The sequence below is a fragment of the Hemiscyllium ocellatum genome, chromosome 34, assembly GCF_020745735.1.
Source record: "Hemiscyllium ocellatum isolate sHemOce1 chromosome 34, sHemOce1.pat.X.cur, whole genome shotgun sequence".
In the NCBI taxonomy this organism is placed as follows: Eukaryota; Metazoa; Chordata; class Chondrichthyes; order Orectolobiformes; family Hemiscylliidae; genus Hemiscyllium; species Hemiscyllium ocellatum.
Window position 1 is genome coordinate 41,675,622 of NC_083434.1, and position 14,949 is coordinate 41,690,570.

At 43.0% G+C, this 14,949-nt stretch overlaps 1 protein-coding gene across 3 annotated transcripts in view; it reads right to left on the reverse strand.

The window, feature by feature from the left end:
• LOC132832352 (cadherin-20-like) overlaps window positions 1-10,728 on the reverse strand; it is a 51,205-nt gene extending 40,477 nt beyond the window's left edge. For all 3 annotated transcript variants that reach the window (XM_060850293.1, XM_060850291.1, XM_060850292.1), the window contains exons 1-2: window positions 10,619-10,728; window positions 8,489-8,783 (exon numbers count right to left, since the gene is read on the reverse strand). In XM_060850293.1, coding sequence (XP_060706276.1) covers window positions 8,489-8,783; window positions 10,619-10,708 — 385 coding nt within the window. In that variant the 5' untranslated portion in view covers window positions 10,709-10,728. The remainder of the gene's footprint in view (window positions 1-8,488; window positions 8,784-10,618) is intronic.
• Window positions 10,729-14,949: the final 4,221 nt, after the last annotated feature.

Consider the following 14,949-nt stretch of genomic DNA (forward strand, 5'->3'; position numbering starts at 1 on the left):
ACCCAAAGACCCAGGTAGTGTTCTGGGGACCCAGGTTCAAATCCTGTCATGTCAAATAATGGAATTTGAATTAAATAAAAATCTGGAATTAACAGTCTAATGATGACCATGTAGCCATTGTCAACTTTTGGAAAAGTTAATCTGGTTCACTAATATCCCTTAGCAAAGGAAACTGCTGTCCTTACCTGGTCTGGCCTACATGTGACTCCAGACCCACAGCAACGTAGTTCACTCTTAACTGCCCTCTGGGCAATTAGGGATGGGCAATAAAGTGACACCCACATGCAAGGAATTAATTAAAAACCATACTTTAAATATATGTCCCCTGTGAAGGGAGACACCTTCTTTTCCACTTTAACTAGACTACACATCATTTCACATTCCTTTATGAAATCTCCCTTCGGCGCTCTCTGTTCCCATGAAAACAACCCCAGTCTTTCCAATCTTTGCTTGTAGATAGTCCTCCTCAAGCTTGTCTTAAACTATAACCTCTTATTCTGAGACTACACCCTCTGGTCTCGACTCTCTTCCAAGGAGAAACAACCTCTTTGCATTGACCCTGTCAAGTCCCCTCGGAATCTTGTATATTTGAATAAGTCCACCCCTCATTCTTCAAAACTCCAGGTACAGGCTCAACCAACTCAACCTCATAAGCTTTTTCAGCTCTTAAAGGGTGGCACAGTGGCTCAGGGGTTAGCATGACTGCCTCACAGCACCAGGGATCTGGGTTTGATTCCAGCCTCGGGTTACTGTCTGTGTGGAGTTTGCACATTCTCCCCGTGTATGCGTGGGTTTCGTTCGGGTGCTCCAGTTTCCCCTCACAGTCCAAACGTGTGCTGGTTAGGTGGATTGACCATGCTAAATTGCTCATAGAGCCCAGGGATGTGCAGGCTAGATGGATTAGCCATGGAAAATGTGAGGTTGCAGTGGTAAGGTGGGTCTGGGTGAACTGTTCTTTGGAGGATTGGTGCAAACTTGCTGGGCCGAATGGCCTTTTCACACTGTAAGGATTCTATGATTCGCTCTTCACAGGATAGCCCCTCCTGGTGAGTTCTCATTTAATATTCCCAGTAGATCTCCTTATAATAATCAATGGCATTCTGATTCCTGGTTTGGCTCTTGAACCTTGTACCCTGTTCGGTTCATTGCTGTTGTGGAGGAATCCCCCTTTCTGATGGGTTTTGGAACAGGGTGATGAGAATGATTGCCTGTTTCCGGGTGGGGGCTGATCTGTAGAAGATAAGTTGCTATCTCATGTTGAGTGTAGGACTCATGATGCAATTTTGAGGGGACCTCAATACCCTCTGACTTGCTGTAAACCCTCTTGTACCCCTCATTAACGTTGGCATTTGTATTTGCCCAGCATGCACTGAAGGTTAAAGTTTCCCCTTTGATCCTAAAACTGCCAAGTGTGACTGCCAACATGCTACTGTGAGATTGCTGGAAATCTCTTGAGTTCAGGTTTTCACACTAACTAACGATTAATTAAACAGTATGACTGGCTGATTGCAAATTAAGAGATATGTTAGTTGTAGGAGAGTTGCACTTTCTTTTGAAGGTATTCATCTGGTACACATCAGGACAAATGCAATAATATCAAAAGTTCAAAGGGAGCAACAATTTGTACCAAATGACGAAAGGGTGCTGATGGATGGGCCAGTTGCTGCAGGGAACTTTTATTCATTAGAAAAAGTGCAATGCCGAGACATGTTCCTTTAGTATGTAGAGGACATGTTCCTTTGAACTGTGGCATTTTTGCATCTGTCCTGATGAGTGTATGACAAAGAGCTTTGACAATGGGGTTTTTTTTAGCAATACTCAAGTGCTACCAATTGACTATTAATGTAATGAGACATAAACAGAACAACGGTTTAACTGGGAAATTAAAGCTAAATATTGCAGATGCTGGAGAATTGAACTAAAACTAGAAAATGCTGGAGAAACTCAGCAGTTTGGGGAGCAACTGTGGCGAGTGAAACAGAGTCAGTCAATGTTTTGAGTTCAGCACGATAATGTATTTTTAAAGTTTTTTTTGTCTGCTAATAGCTGCCAGGTTTCTGTATACCTTCATACCTTTATTTCCCCAGAGCTGGGGTGGGAGTGAGTGAGGGTGGGGGAAAGTGAGATCTATCAGATGGGTCTTTGAGGCCTGAATCCTGCTTCAACAAACATTCAATGAGAAGCTAGATTAATTTAAAAAATACACATCACATTCAATGTCTTTTCCCACCCAGCTCACCACATCAAACCTTCAGCTACTAAAGCCCACCCTACAACAATGTTGAGTCCCGAACCCCCTCCCCTTACACACACCTCACTCCTGCGTTGGAGTGAGGGGGAGGTCACAGGGGTCCTGTAAGATGAAAGCTGGGTCACACAGAGATATTTTGGGAAGACCCTGATGTGAGAGTTGTGCTCTGATAATAACTGCTCAACAATTAGCACATACCAAGTATTCAACCCGCTCAGGTATTTTCTGACTCTCATCTAGAGCAGGCGGGACTTGAACCGTGGGTCTCCTAGCTCGTAGGTAGGGACACTACCTGGGTGTCACAAGAGCTCCTGGTGCTAAGCTTCACCGACTGGAACACAGTCGCCGTCACCAGTTTAGATATCACTGAGTCACTCCACAACTCAGCAGTGAAGGGGTTAATTGGCACTGACCTCCTAAGTCTAAACCAGTGTCTGTGATTTCCCAAGTTACAAATGGGAGCAGTTGCTTGTGGAGAGGAGTGATGAAATTTTAATCTCTTTGTGTCTGTTTACTTTTGCTCCGATGACAGGCGGCAAAATATATCATTTGAAGTGCACTGATGCTGAACACTTTAAGATGTGTTTTACTGAGCGTGGCAGCAGAGCGCAAAGGTATGGCCTTCTGAATTAATATAGCTCTGATTTATTTATGCTGTTAGCCATTTTGTATTGGGATTCTCACAGCCTGGCTATTGACCTTGCTTGAATAATATCAGAAGGAATAGGAGCAAATGAAGGCCATTCAGCCCACCAGGTCTGTTCTGCCATTTGATAAGATTGTGACCTTAATACTCATTTCCTGCCTGCTCCCCTTAGCTTGGTGATGGCACAGAATACAAGAGAGAGGAGGTGGTGTTGGATCTATACGGAACATTGATAGGCCACACCTGGAGAACTGTGTGCAATTCTGATTCCACTGGATGGGGTACAGAGGAGATTCACCAGGATGTTGACTGGGATGGAGCATTTCAGCAATGGAGAGAAACTGGATAAGCTCAGGATGTTTCCTTCGGAGCAGAGAAGGTTGAGGGGGACCTGAAGAGGGGAACAACATTATGAGGGGCATAGACAGGGTGGACAGAACATAGCTTTTGAAGCGTCAATAACAAGGGGGTATAACGTTAAGATGAAGAGTTGGAATATAAGAAGGGATTTAAGGAAAACTCTTTTCACCCAGAGCATGTTGGGAATTTGGAAAGCATTGTCTGGGAGGGTAGTGAAGGTGGAAAACCTCACTACTTCTAAATAGCACTTGGACGAGCACTTGAAATGTCACTAACTTCGAAGCTATGGGCCAGGACTGATATTGGTAGTAGCATAATTTTGGTGGTATAGACTCAACGGGCCAAAGGGCCTCTGCTGAACTGTATGATTCAATGAACCAACTCAACCTTTACTTCATTTGTCAATCCCTTTAGTCCAGAAATTCTTTCTCTTGGAGGATTGAGTGTCTTTGGAATGCTCTTCCTGAAAAGATGGTGGAAGCAGGGTCATTGAGAAGGCAGAGGTAGATGCATTTTTCACAAAGGGTGTGGCAGGTTATTAGGGATAGGTGGAAATGTGAATTAATCAGATCAATATCAGTCATGATCTTATTGAATGGACAGGCTGAAGGGGCTGAGTGGCCTATTCCTGCTTTTGCTTTATATGTTTGCATGAATCAACCTAATCAACGTTCCCTGAACTGCTTTCAACCCAAGTATTTCTTTCCTTAATAAAGAAACCAATAAATGCAGTACAGTCTCATCAATGCCCTGCACAGCTGGAGCAAGACTTCCCTACTCTCACACTCCATTCCTGTGCAGTCGAGACCAACAGGCTACTTGCTCTCCTAATTCCTTGCTGTACCCGGGTGTGATCTGTTTGTTCGTCACACTCAGCAGGTACTTTGGGGCAAACACCTCAGAACAAACGGGGCATAATTTTCAAGTAAAACGCAGGAAAGGTTTTTTTTTCACCCAGAGTGGGGTGGGAATGCTCTGCCTGGGTGGGGTGGACACCTCGTAACCTTTAAAAAGTATTTGCATGAGCATTTGAAATGCCATAACGTTCAAGTGGGGGAAAGTGGGACTAATGTCGGTAATAGTATATATTTGATGGCACAGATGTGATGGGCCTAAGGGCCTTTTCTATATTGTATGATGCTGTGAATAAACTTTTACATTATCTTTGCTCATTAGAGTTCAGCAACTTGGAGAAACAGGACTCTAACCAGATGCTAAAATCTGCTTTAACAGATTTCACTCTCAGCTCTTCCCCACCTTATGCCAGAGAACAGTCCTCAATATAAATGAGAGGCCCTCAGTTTCGGTGGGTATTAACCACTTGATTCCACTCGCAGGTGCTATCATTGATCAATAGGTCATTCTCCTGGAAGTGCGACCAGGGCGAGGTGGCCATAAAACCCAACAGCAATAGTACCAGTTCAGTTTGTGAACAGAGTGAAAATGGCCTCAGTCACTCAGATTGAGAAACGTTCCACAAAACATGAGAATGTCAGGTACAGTGTTCCAGGCAAGAAATTCAGGGAGTTAGCAAAAAGGGGTGTTATAACACTCAATTATCAGAGAATACCTACAGTGCAGATAGAGGCCATTTGACCCATCAAATCTCCACCAACCCTCTGAAGAGTATCTCATCCCACCAGGCTACCCCAGTTACTATGGATACTCTACCCAACCTTCACATTCCCTGGACACTATGGGCAATTTAGTATGGCCAATGCACCTTACCTGTACTGTGGGAGGAAACCAGAGTACCTGGGGGAAACCCATGCAGACATAGGGAGAATGTGCAAACTCCACACAGTCAGTCACTTTGAGGGTAGAATCGAACCCAGGTCCCTGGTGCTGTGAGGCAACAGCGCTAAGCACTGAGCCACTATGCCTTTCATTATTTTCACAAATTCAGATTATAAGGTGTTTATCTTAAAGGTGACGCAAGATTTTCATCAATAGTTTTGGCTTGAAATACTTATTTTATTCATAATTGTGGCACAATTGAAAGTCAAAGGTGAGTTAATTGAGAACCTGAGGAGACGTGACCTGGTGGATATGGAAAGGATGTTTCCTCTTCTGGGAGAATCTAGATTCTAGGGGTCATAGTTTAAAAATAAAACAGAGATGAGGAAAAATTAATTCTGAGTTTTTAGAACTCCCTTCCTCAAAAGGCAGTAGATGCAGCATCTTTAACTATGTTTAAGGTCCATGTAGATAGATTTTCCAGGGGGACGAAGGATTACCAGGGATATGCAGGAATGTAGAGCTGAGGTTAAAAATCAAATCAGCCATGACCTTAGAGTGATAGAGATGTCCAGCACAGAAACAGACCTTTTAATCCAAATCGTTCAGCTGACCAGATATCCTAAATTAATCTAGATCCATTTGCCAGCACTTGGCCCATCTCCCTCTAAACCCTTCCAATCCATATACTCAATCAGGTGCCTTTTAAATGTAGTAACTGTCCCAGCCTCCATCACTTCCATTGTTGAAACAAAAACTGCAGATGCTGGAATCCAAGGTAGGCAGGCAGAAGGTTGGAAAAGCATAGCAAGCCAGGCAGCATCAGGAGGTGGAGACGTCAATGTTTCGGGCATTAACCCTTCTTTTCACCAGTCCTTGATGTGTGCCACTCTTCCCCCCCAGCCTCCCAAACCCCATCCCCAAACCCCAGTGCCTTGCTCTGCAACTGGAAAAGATGCAAAACCTTCTGACACACCACCCCCCCCTCACCTCCATTCAGGGTCCCAAACAGTCCTTCCAGGTGAGACAGAGGTTCTCCTGCCCCTCCTCCAACCTGGTTTACTGTACCTTGTGCTCCCGATGTGGTCGTCTCTACGTTGGGGAGACCAAACGTAAACTCATCACATTTTGCCGAGCATCTCAAATGAGCCCACAGGGGCTGAGCAGACCTCCCAGTCCCCGCCCGTTTTAATTCCCCATCCCACTCCCTTTCTGACATGACCATCCTCAGCCTCCTTCATTGCCATAATAAATCAGACTGTAAATTGGAGGAACAACACCTCATCTTCTACCAAGGCAGCATAACCCAGAGAACTCAACATTAAATTCTCCAATTTCAAATGATCTCCCTTCCCATCCCCCGACTCCCTTCCACACCTCTCATCCTTCTAGCCACCAACTGGATTCATTCCTCCCATCAACAATCAGGTCATACCCTCTACCAGCGTTCACCCAATCCTACCAACATCCCGTACCCCCAACCTCCCCTTTATTTGCAGCACCCCTTTACCCCCACCCTAAGTCCTGAAGAAGGTTTACACCTACAATGTTGACTTCTCCACCTTCTGATGCTGCCTGACTTGCTGTGTTCTTTCAGCCTCCTGCTTGTCCACCACTTCCTCTGGCAGCTCATTCCATACACGCACCACCCTCTGTGTGAAAACGTTGTCTCTTAGGTCCCTTTTAACTCTTTCCCCTTTCACCCTAAACCTATGCCCTCTAATTCTGGACTTCCTCACCCCAGGGAAAAGACCTCGTCTATTTATCCTATCCATGCCCCTCATGATTTTATAAACCTATATAAGGTCACCATCCAGCCTCTGACGTTCCAGGGAAAACAGCCCCAGACTATTCAGCCTCTCCCTATAGCTCAAACCCTCCAACCTCGACAACATTCTTGTAAATCTTTTCTGAACCATTTCAAGTTTTGTAATGTCTTTCCTAATGCAGGGAGATCAGAAATGAACACCATATCCCATGAGTGGTGTAGCAGGTTCAAAGGGCTGAGTAGCCGCGTCTTGTTCCCTTTTCACATGTTTGTTTAATGAGTTTGTTTAATATTCAATGTTTCACTTATTCTTTGTTAAAAGCAGCCTCTGTTCTCTGCAAACAAAAGGTACAGGTTCATGCCTCACACCATTCTTAAATTAGCCAGGAGCCTGGGGAGCCTACAAATCTGGGTTGTTTTCTCCAAGGCAACGCTTTGACCAATCAGTGTCAACTAGACAACAAATCAGCACCGATTTCTCCTGCAGTATAAATTGTAATGCATTGTGTTGGAATTTGGCATTCTTGCATTTTTCGTGGAGAACGCAAAATGGAAACCTTGTGACCCTCTTTTCAGCAATAGCTGTTATGGAGGATGGAAGACTTTCATTCAAAAGTTTCCGTTGTCCTTTAAACACCATGACCATGTCAACATGAAGGCATTTCCAAAAAAGAAGCACAAATATCAACTATTGTCAAATCCTTTCGGTATAAATTTTAGAATGGTGTTTTCTCATTTGCAATCATTTGGATCAAATTATTTTGCAACTGATGAAATAATATAATTTCTGATAAAAGGATAGAATTGCTGACTTATTAAAAATTGTTATTTATTTATTTAATTTCTCCAAAATATCCAGCAGTTTTTTTTTTGCATTATTGTAAGTCTGTAAGGCTTTGTATGAGCAGCTCGGTTCAAGGAAGAGGCGAACTTGTCCAAGCTATTTCAGTTATAAGACTCATATTGCAATGATTGTAAAAATCACAACTATATGATTTTATGATATCAGTTGAGAGGAAGAAGTTACATTTCACACTGAAAGGTCAAACCAAAAAACGTTATAATCAAGTGCTTCTGAATTGTAGTTATATGATATACTGCACCCAGCAAGTTCCCACAAACAGCAATGCATTAATGATCGTTTCATGTTTTTTAACAGCTAGGATCTCTACGCTGCAGATAAAGGCCATTCAGCCCATTCAGTCTGCACTAACCCTTTGAAGAGCATCCCACCCAAGCCCAACGATGCCCCCATAACTCCACATTTAGCGTGGCCAATCCACCTAACCTGCATGTTTTCAGACTGTGGGAGGAAACCCACGCAGACAAGGGGAGAATGTGCAAACTCCACATAGTCACCCAAGGCTGGAATCGAACCTGTGTCACTGGAGTTGTGAGATAGTAGTGCTAACCCCTCAGCCACTGTGCTGCCCTTGTGCATGTTGTGTGGCAGGCCACGAGGCAAAACGCCCCTGCTTTGCTTTGAAATAGTCACATGATTGTTTGCAAGGTCAGAGGGCATTGGGATAAGTGGCTCCATCAAACGATAGCAGCTGAAACACCATCCTTCACTGTCACGCTGAACTCCTGAAGTGGGACTTAAACCCAAAAAGATCTGACCAAGAAGCAAGAAACTTCAGCCTGGAGGTGGATCTGTAGCAGTACTACTACTATAATGCAGGAATGTTCTAGAATTTGAAGAAGCTATCACAAAACTGGTCCTTACCCATTGGAGACATTTCAGGAACACTGGCCACGTAGGGTCCATCAAGAAACTTTGGCTCATTGTCATTGATATCCTGAATCTTGATGATGAATTCAGACTCTGGTTCCATTGGCCTCCCAGTCCACCTGTCTAACGCCTGTGCCCGTAAGGTGTAATGCGTCTTCTCCTCACGATCTAGCCTCTGTACAGCATGAATGTCACCTGTGTTGTCGTCAATGGTGAAAACAGTACCCGCTCCATCACCTGACAGGATGTACCTGACAGAGCCTTCTCCTTTGTCCATGTCGGAATGAAGCTAGAATTACAATTAATCAATCAATAAGCTCTAATGAATCAATGATGATGGTTTTTTTTCACCCCCACTTTAATTTCTTCATATATTAATTTTGCTATTGCCTGGTCAGGAAGGCAGCGGTCAAATGTCTCAGGATGCAGAGAAGGCCAGTTTGGACTTTTTTCTGCTAACTTACAGGATGTGGAGTGTCACTATGTAGGTCTGTCCATTCTTTTCATCATAGAATCCCCAAAGTGTGGAAACAGACCCTTCAGCCCAATCAAAGGGAAGATATTTATATAGCTATGGGGAAACTGTGACAGGAATGGGATTAATTGATAGCTCCAAGAAAGTTAGGACTACAGAAGCTGGAGATCAGAGTCGAAGAGTGTGGTGCTGGAAAAACACAGCGGGTCAGGCAGCATCCAAGGAGCAGGAGGGTCGATCTTTCGAGCATAAGTCCTTCATCAGGAATGTGGGGGTGGGGGTGGGAGGCAAGGGGGCTGAGAGATAAATGGACCCAACCCCCCAGGAGTTCTGATGAAGGGCTTAGGCCTGAAACGGCGACTCTCCTGTTCCTTGGATGCTGCCTGACCGGTTGTGCTTTTCCAGCGCCATACTTGTTGACACCCAAGGAACGTGATCACTGCAGTGGGAAAAATACAATTTTTAAATCTTCTATTGTCATTTTTCTCATGAATAGCCCAGTGCCTGAGTTTTTATGTGTTATTTTTGATCAGCATTGCAAAGTAAATGGCACACAAGTGAGAGTTGAAATCTTCTCCTCCAACAGTACCAAAGGGCACTTTTACTTCCCTCCTCCCATTACTCCCAAAAAATGTTTTCTACAAATTCTGGTCATAATCAAACACACATTATTCTGACAGTTCTTTATCCAGTTCCTCAGCAGTTTGCTGGAGTGGACTCAGTTTGTCCCATTATGGAATTAACTAACAGCATCTTCCTTTTAAAAAAGGCAAAGACTTCCTACATCCATTTCAATTCCAGTTCTGTAGAAATATGTGTCAGTCTTCTCTGCTCCAATCAATGGGATGGACCCAGAGCAAAAGGAAAATGTTTTGACTGAAATGTCTTTTCAACTATCTGGATGGCTGGTTTGCAATTGCATAGTGATACCAACAGCATGGGTTCAATTCCTGCACTATCTGAGATTACTATAAAGGACACTCCTTCTCAAACTCCCCACACCTAGGGCATGGCGATCCTCAGGTTAAACCACCAACAGTTATCTCTCTCTCTCTAATGAGGAAGCAGCCCTTGGATCTGTTAGGACTGTGGAGACTATGTCTTTACCAGCTTTTGCTAATACTACAGTGATTAAGGGAGCTAAAGAGAACCATCACATCAATATACAAGTAGATACAAGTTCTAATTCAATAGTTCCAAACCAATATTTGGTACAACTTGACAATCTGACAATTTTTAATGGATTCTGTGAAGATATTTTATTACTTAATATTAGTATTGCTGATATTACAAACTGATCATTATTTATTAATATCTCTTTCTGTTTCCTCTCTCTCTGTCTGTCCAGGGGGAAACCTTTCCATAAAATGGATCTCTTCAACTCAACATTTGTCCATCCCTCCTGACTCAACAGTCATTATCTCTTTAGGTCTAAATGGAGAGTGATCTGAGCATGTTTCTTGGTGATAGCGATACTGTATTTGATTGCTAGCTGTTGTAGTTGCATGCACATTGCTGAGTGAATATCCATAGCTGGTGAAATGTTATTCGAGCATCTTTCTAGATAGTAAACGTGGGACTCAAAAAGACAGCAAATGGGTTAGCTTCATTGTTCTTTTGACGTTAAACTTTTGTTCCCCTGTTCTTACCTTTCCGACATATAGTGGCTCTGATCCAGTGTATTCCTCTAACACAAAGAACTGGTTCCATACCCAACCTCTCTTCACACGATAATGCATCACCTCATGGTGTTGGCTGTTCTCCGCTGCAGTTACAGGCTGGATCCCAAACACGTGCAGCAAACTGGCTAGATACAGAAATAGGTGCAGTCCAGGTATGCATGTGCTTGCGTTGTAAGTCCCCATGGTCAATTGTTTTGGGAAATGCAGGCAGAGAGTGGATGAAAAGGGGTTGATCCTTTGCAATCTCTGTTTTCAGAAACGTGGCATGGCAGCTTTATAAGAATTGAGCCGGTGGTGGTTTGCCTCAGATTAGTGCTGTCCACTTTATTGTCAGCAAAGTTTAAAGCCTTTTGTCCAATCGCAATTTTGCCAAATATCCAGCACTTGACCTGCAAAACCTGAAATAGCAAACACGTTTCAGAAAGTATCAGCAAGCTGTATATTGTGTCTTTGCTGATCATGGCTCAAATAACAACAACATTCTGCAGAAGTTGGAAATCTGAAATAAAAGAGAATGTTGGAGAAACTCAGCAGGTCTGGCAGCATCTGTGGAGAGAGAAACAGAGTTAATGCTCAAGTCCAATATGACTTTTTCAGAACAGGGTTCAGAATTTTGAGAATTTAATGAATTTAAAAAAAGCTTTAGTCTGTGTTGTGCATTACATTGAAGAATTTACTTTTTTTTAAAACAGTAATATATTTGGAAGACATATTCTTGGTCAGTCTTCAATACAACAGTAACATGTGCATTTTATATATCACTTTTAAGGTAATTAACATTCCAAGGTGCTTCACAGGAGAGTTATTGATCACGATTTGAGATTGTTTTATACAAAGAATGTTAGGATAGGTAAAAGCCTGGGGAGAGAATTCCTTTTGAATCATCTACAATGCTTAGAGAAAGATAATGAACTCATAAAGCTTCAGGAACATAGCTTGTTATCTTAAATAGATTGCATGAAGTTAAAAGGAACTAAAACAAATTAGAGTTCATAAGACTACATCTGTGATAAATGTTTTGCATTTTAATCAGCAGTCTACCTCCTAACTGATTAAAGGATTCACCAATGTCAGCCAATTTTAAAGTTGTTAACTTTTTGCTTATAAATACGGTGTCTCATTCATCTCCATCATACAATGCCTGTGGAAGGAGCAGAGCTCTGAAAGCTTTCAATTTCAAATAAACCTGTTGGACCATAATCTGGTGTTGTTTGATTTTTGACCTTGTCCACCCAGTCCAACTCCAGCATTTTCACATCATAGTAACAAAGGTAGGTGATAATTTAATCCATCTTCAGTTCAGAGGGTGATATAATCAGGGTTACATTCCACAGAAATAACTGTTTCTGAGAAGATTTTTGGCAAACCTTTCCACAAGGAAAGAGAATATTTTTATTAACAGAACATTGTGAACAGGTGTTGCATTTCAATTTGATTTAGTGACCACACCAAGGATGAAAACAAACAAGGACAATAATTTCCTTTAACATAAAGCCAACATGTCTTAAACAACACAAACACAGGGACAATTCAGCACTTGTGTGATGGACGTATGTGACAGCATCTCCTAATGACTAAATAATTCAGGATGCTGGAGGCCATGTCGTGTGAAAATTAGCATACTTTTCCTTCAGGGTTTCTCTCACCAGACAGCAATGCTGATCTTCAGGAGAATAATTTCTTAGCGGTTAAGGGTCTTTTGTTAAGATCAATTCAAATTAGCCTGAGACCCCAGTGAGTTCAAGCTAAGTTACTCTGCTTCTTTTATTTTGTGTGGTTGTATTCAATGAACTCTATTATTCATTCAGCACACACACAAAACACTCTCTATCTGCATGGCTCTGGGTTTGAATCACTTCTGTGCGAAAAACTCAGAGTGGGGTCAGTTGGTTATTGCTGACTCTGTATGAACAGGAATCCACATGATGATTCAGAAGTGGCAGAAGATCCTCAGACAAAGACCCCTCCAAAACATTATCCTTGCTTTATGTACTGCAGAAAATTCTATTTCACTCTTAACTGATCAATGTCATTACACCATGCCTCCTTTATCAATGGAGAACATGGTTACAATGGACAACTGGATCCATGCAGCGGCAACGTTCCTACCTCTGAGCCAGGAGGGCTGGGTTCAATGCCCACCTGCTCCAGAGGTGTGTCAGAACCGGTTGTTTCAAAAGTGTCTGCATTCACACCTATTCTCAGGCTGATCGGCCACAATCTTGGCTACATTGAACCACTGTGTTTTGATTTATGTAAACTATCATCAATCTGTTTCAGGGTTGCAGAGGTCCTGCAGGGAAATAAATCTCATTAAAAGGGTCCTCCCATTGGCAGATTCAGTCCAGTCAGTATTGTAGAGGGTGTGTCTGACACTAATCTGTCCACTTGCCAGTTTAGATTGGAAGTATTGCACCTTCCAATATCAGCTCCAGCACAGACTCCATGGTCACCTCCAGCAGAGTCTCTAAAGTCAGCTCCAGCACAGACTCCATGGTCAGCTCTAGCAGAGACTCCAATATCAGCTCCAGCACGGTCTCCATGGTCAGCTCCAGCGGAGAGTCCTTTCGAGGATCAGGATTAGGAGACGATGAGTTCGATGTAATTCCATTGCAGCTACACGACATCTTTTGACATTAGCCGAAGGCAATACTCCTTACGATCTGTCTTCAGTTCATGAAATGTTTCAAATTGAGTTGTCACCCTCCAATATGCTCAACCCCACACCACTAATAGTGTTCACCCCACACTTCCAAAACTCCTCCATCCCTCTGTTGGTAGAGAATCTTCTCTCATTCACTCTCCCCTATCATGACAGGGAGATACCAACCCACCAACCCCCACATATCCCCCCTGTACTGCCCAGCGATGCTGACCTCTCCAACACTGGCAGAACAGCTGCCAGTGATTTGGGAGATGAGATGTGGGAGTTGCTGAGTACAGTGTGGCTGGAACTAGGGAGAGGGGCCAGAAATAAATATTAGTTTGTGGGGGAGGGGGTAGGTGTTTGTAAGATATTGGTGGTGCTGCAGGTCTTTGCCCTCCAGCAGATTTACTAAACGGTTCTGCTGGATTTATGCCTCGTAAAAGCTTTTTTTTTATTTCAAAAATATACTTTATTCATAAAATAATTTGATGGTCTGTACAGTTGGTCATACCATACATACGTAAACATTTGCCTACAGAGTTCAGAATTTATCATTCATATATCTGTGTGTTTATCAATCATATGCCCATATATTTAGCTGCGGTGTCATCAGAGCCCAAATGACTGCGTGGGCCCCCTGTTCTTCTTTAGGCAGGCAGATGTTACACAGTGGTCTTTCCCCACCGCGCCTTGGCGGCAGCTGCCCCAGGCTTCAGCACATCCCTCAACACCTAGTCCTGGACCTTGGAATGTGCCAGTCTGCAACACTCAGTCGGGGTCAACTCCTTCAGCTGGAAGATCAACAGGTTTCGGACCGCCCAGAGAGCGTCCTTACTGTGTGGGCAAAAGCTCTGAGAACATCCATGTAAAATCCACAGTAAGTCTGGTGCAAACAGCCCATGTTTCTGTGAATGTCCAGTGGATACTGTACTCCTTTAGATGATGCTGACATTTGTGAACTTTATAAGGAGGCAACTGCAGGTTCTCCCTTTTAGTTTCAGTGATACTTTTCCATTATGTTACACTCTACTACACTTCTTCCAATAACTCCAGCAGGAGCCAGTATGTTGCTTAATTAGCATTTATTTCCATTGACTGTAATTGTCTCACTGGACTGTGTCATTTTTAAATTGTGTCCACATTTCATTGAATGATTCTTAAAGCCCGCTGCTGTTACACCCCTTCAGCACAAGAGGGTGCACCATGCTGTTCCCACAAACCTTATGCAATACCAAAGGTACTTTCTGGGTTTCTCTGTAGACAGCTCTTGCGGCTCAGTCACAAAAGTGTTCTTTTCAAAAGTTCTGGTTGGTTTCTTCAGATTTGGAAAGAATGTTTTACTTTATCTCCTTTTCATTTTTGGGAACTTTTTTTAAACAAGGATGAGTCGGGTGGGAAGGTATATGTGTCTGGATTACTAGTCCAGGGACCAGCATTAAATATTTAATTATTTCAGTTCAAGTCTCCCCACAGTAACAGTACAATGTAAGTTCAGTTAATTAAAAAAAAGTACTTCAGTAACAGTAAGTGTGAAGTAATGCTGACTTGTAAAAATTGTCTCTCTGTATTCCTTAGGAAATGAACCACTGTCCACACAGTGGGGCAGTAGTAGGCCATTCAGCCCATCGAGTCCGCTCCACCATTCAATGAG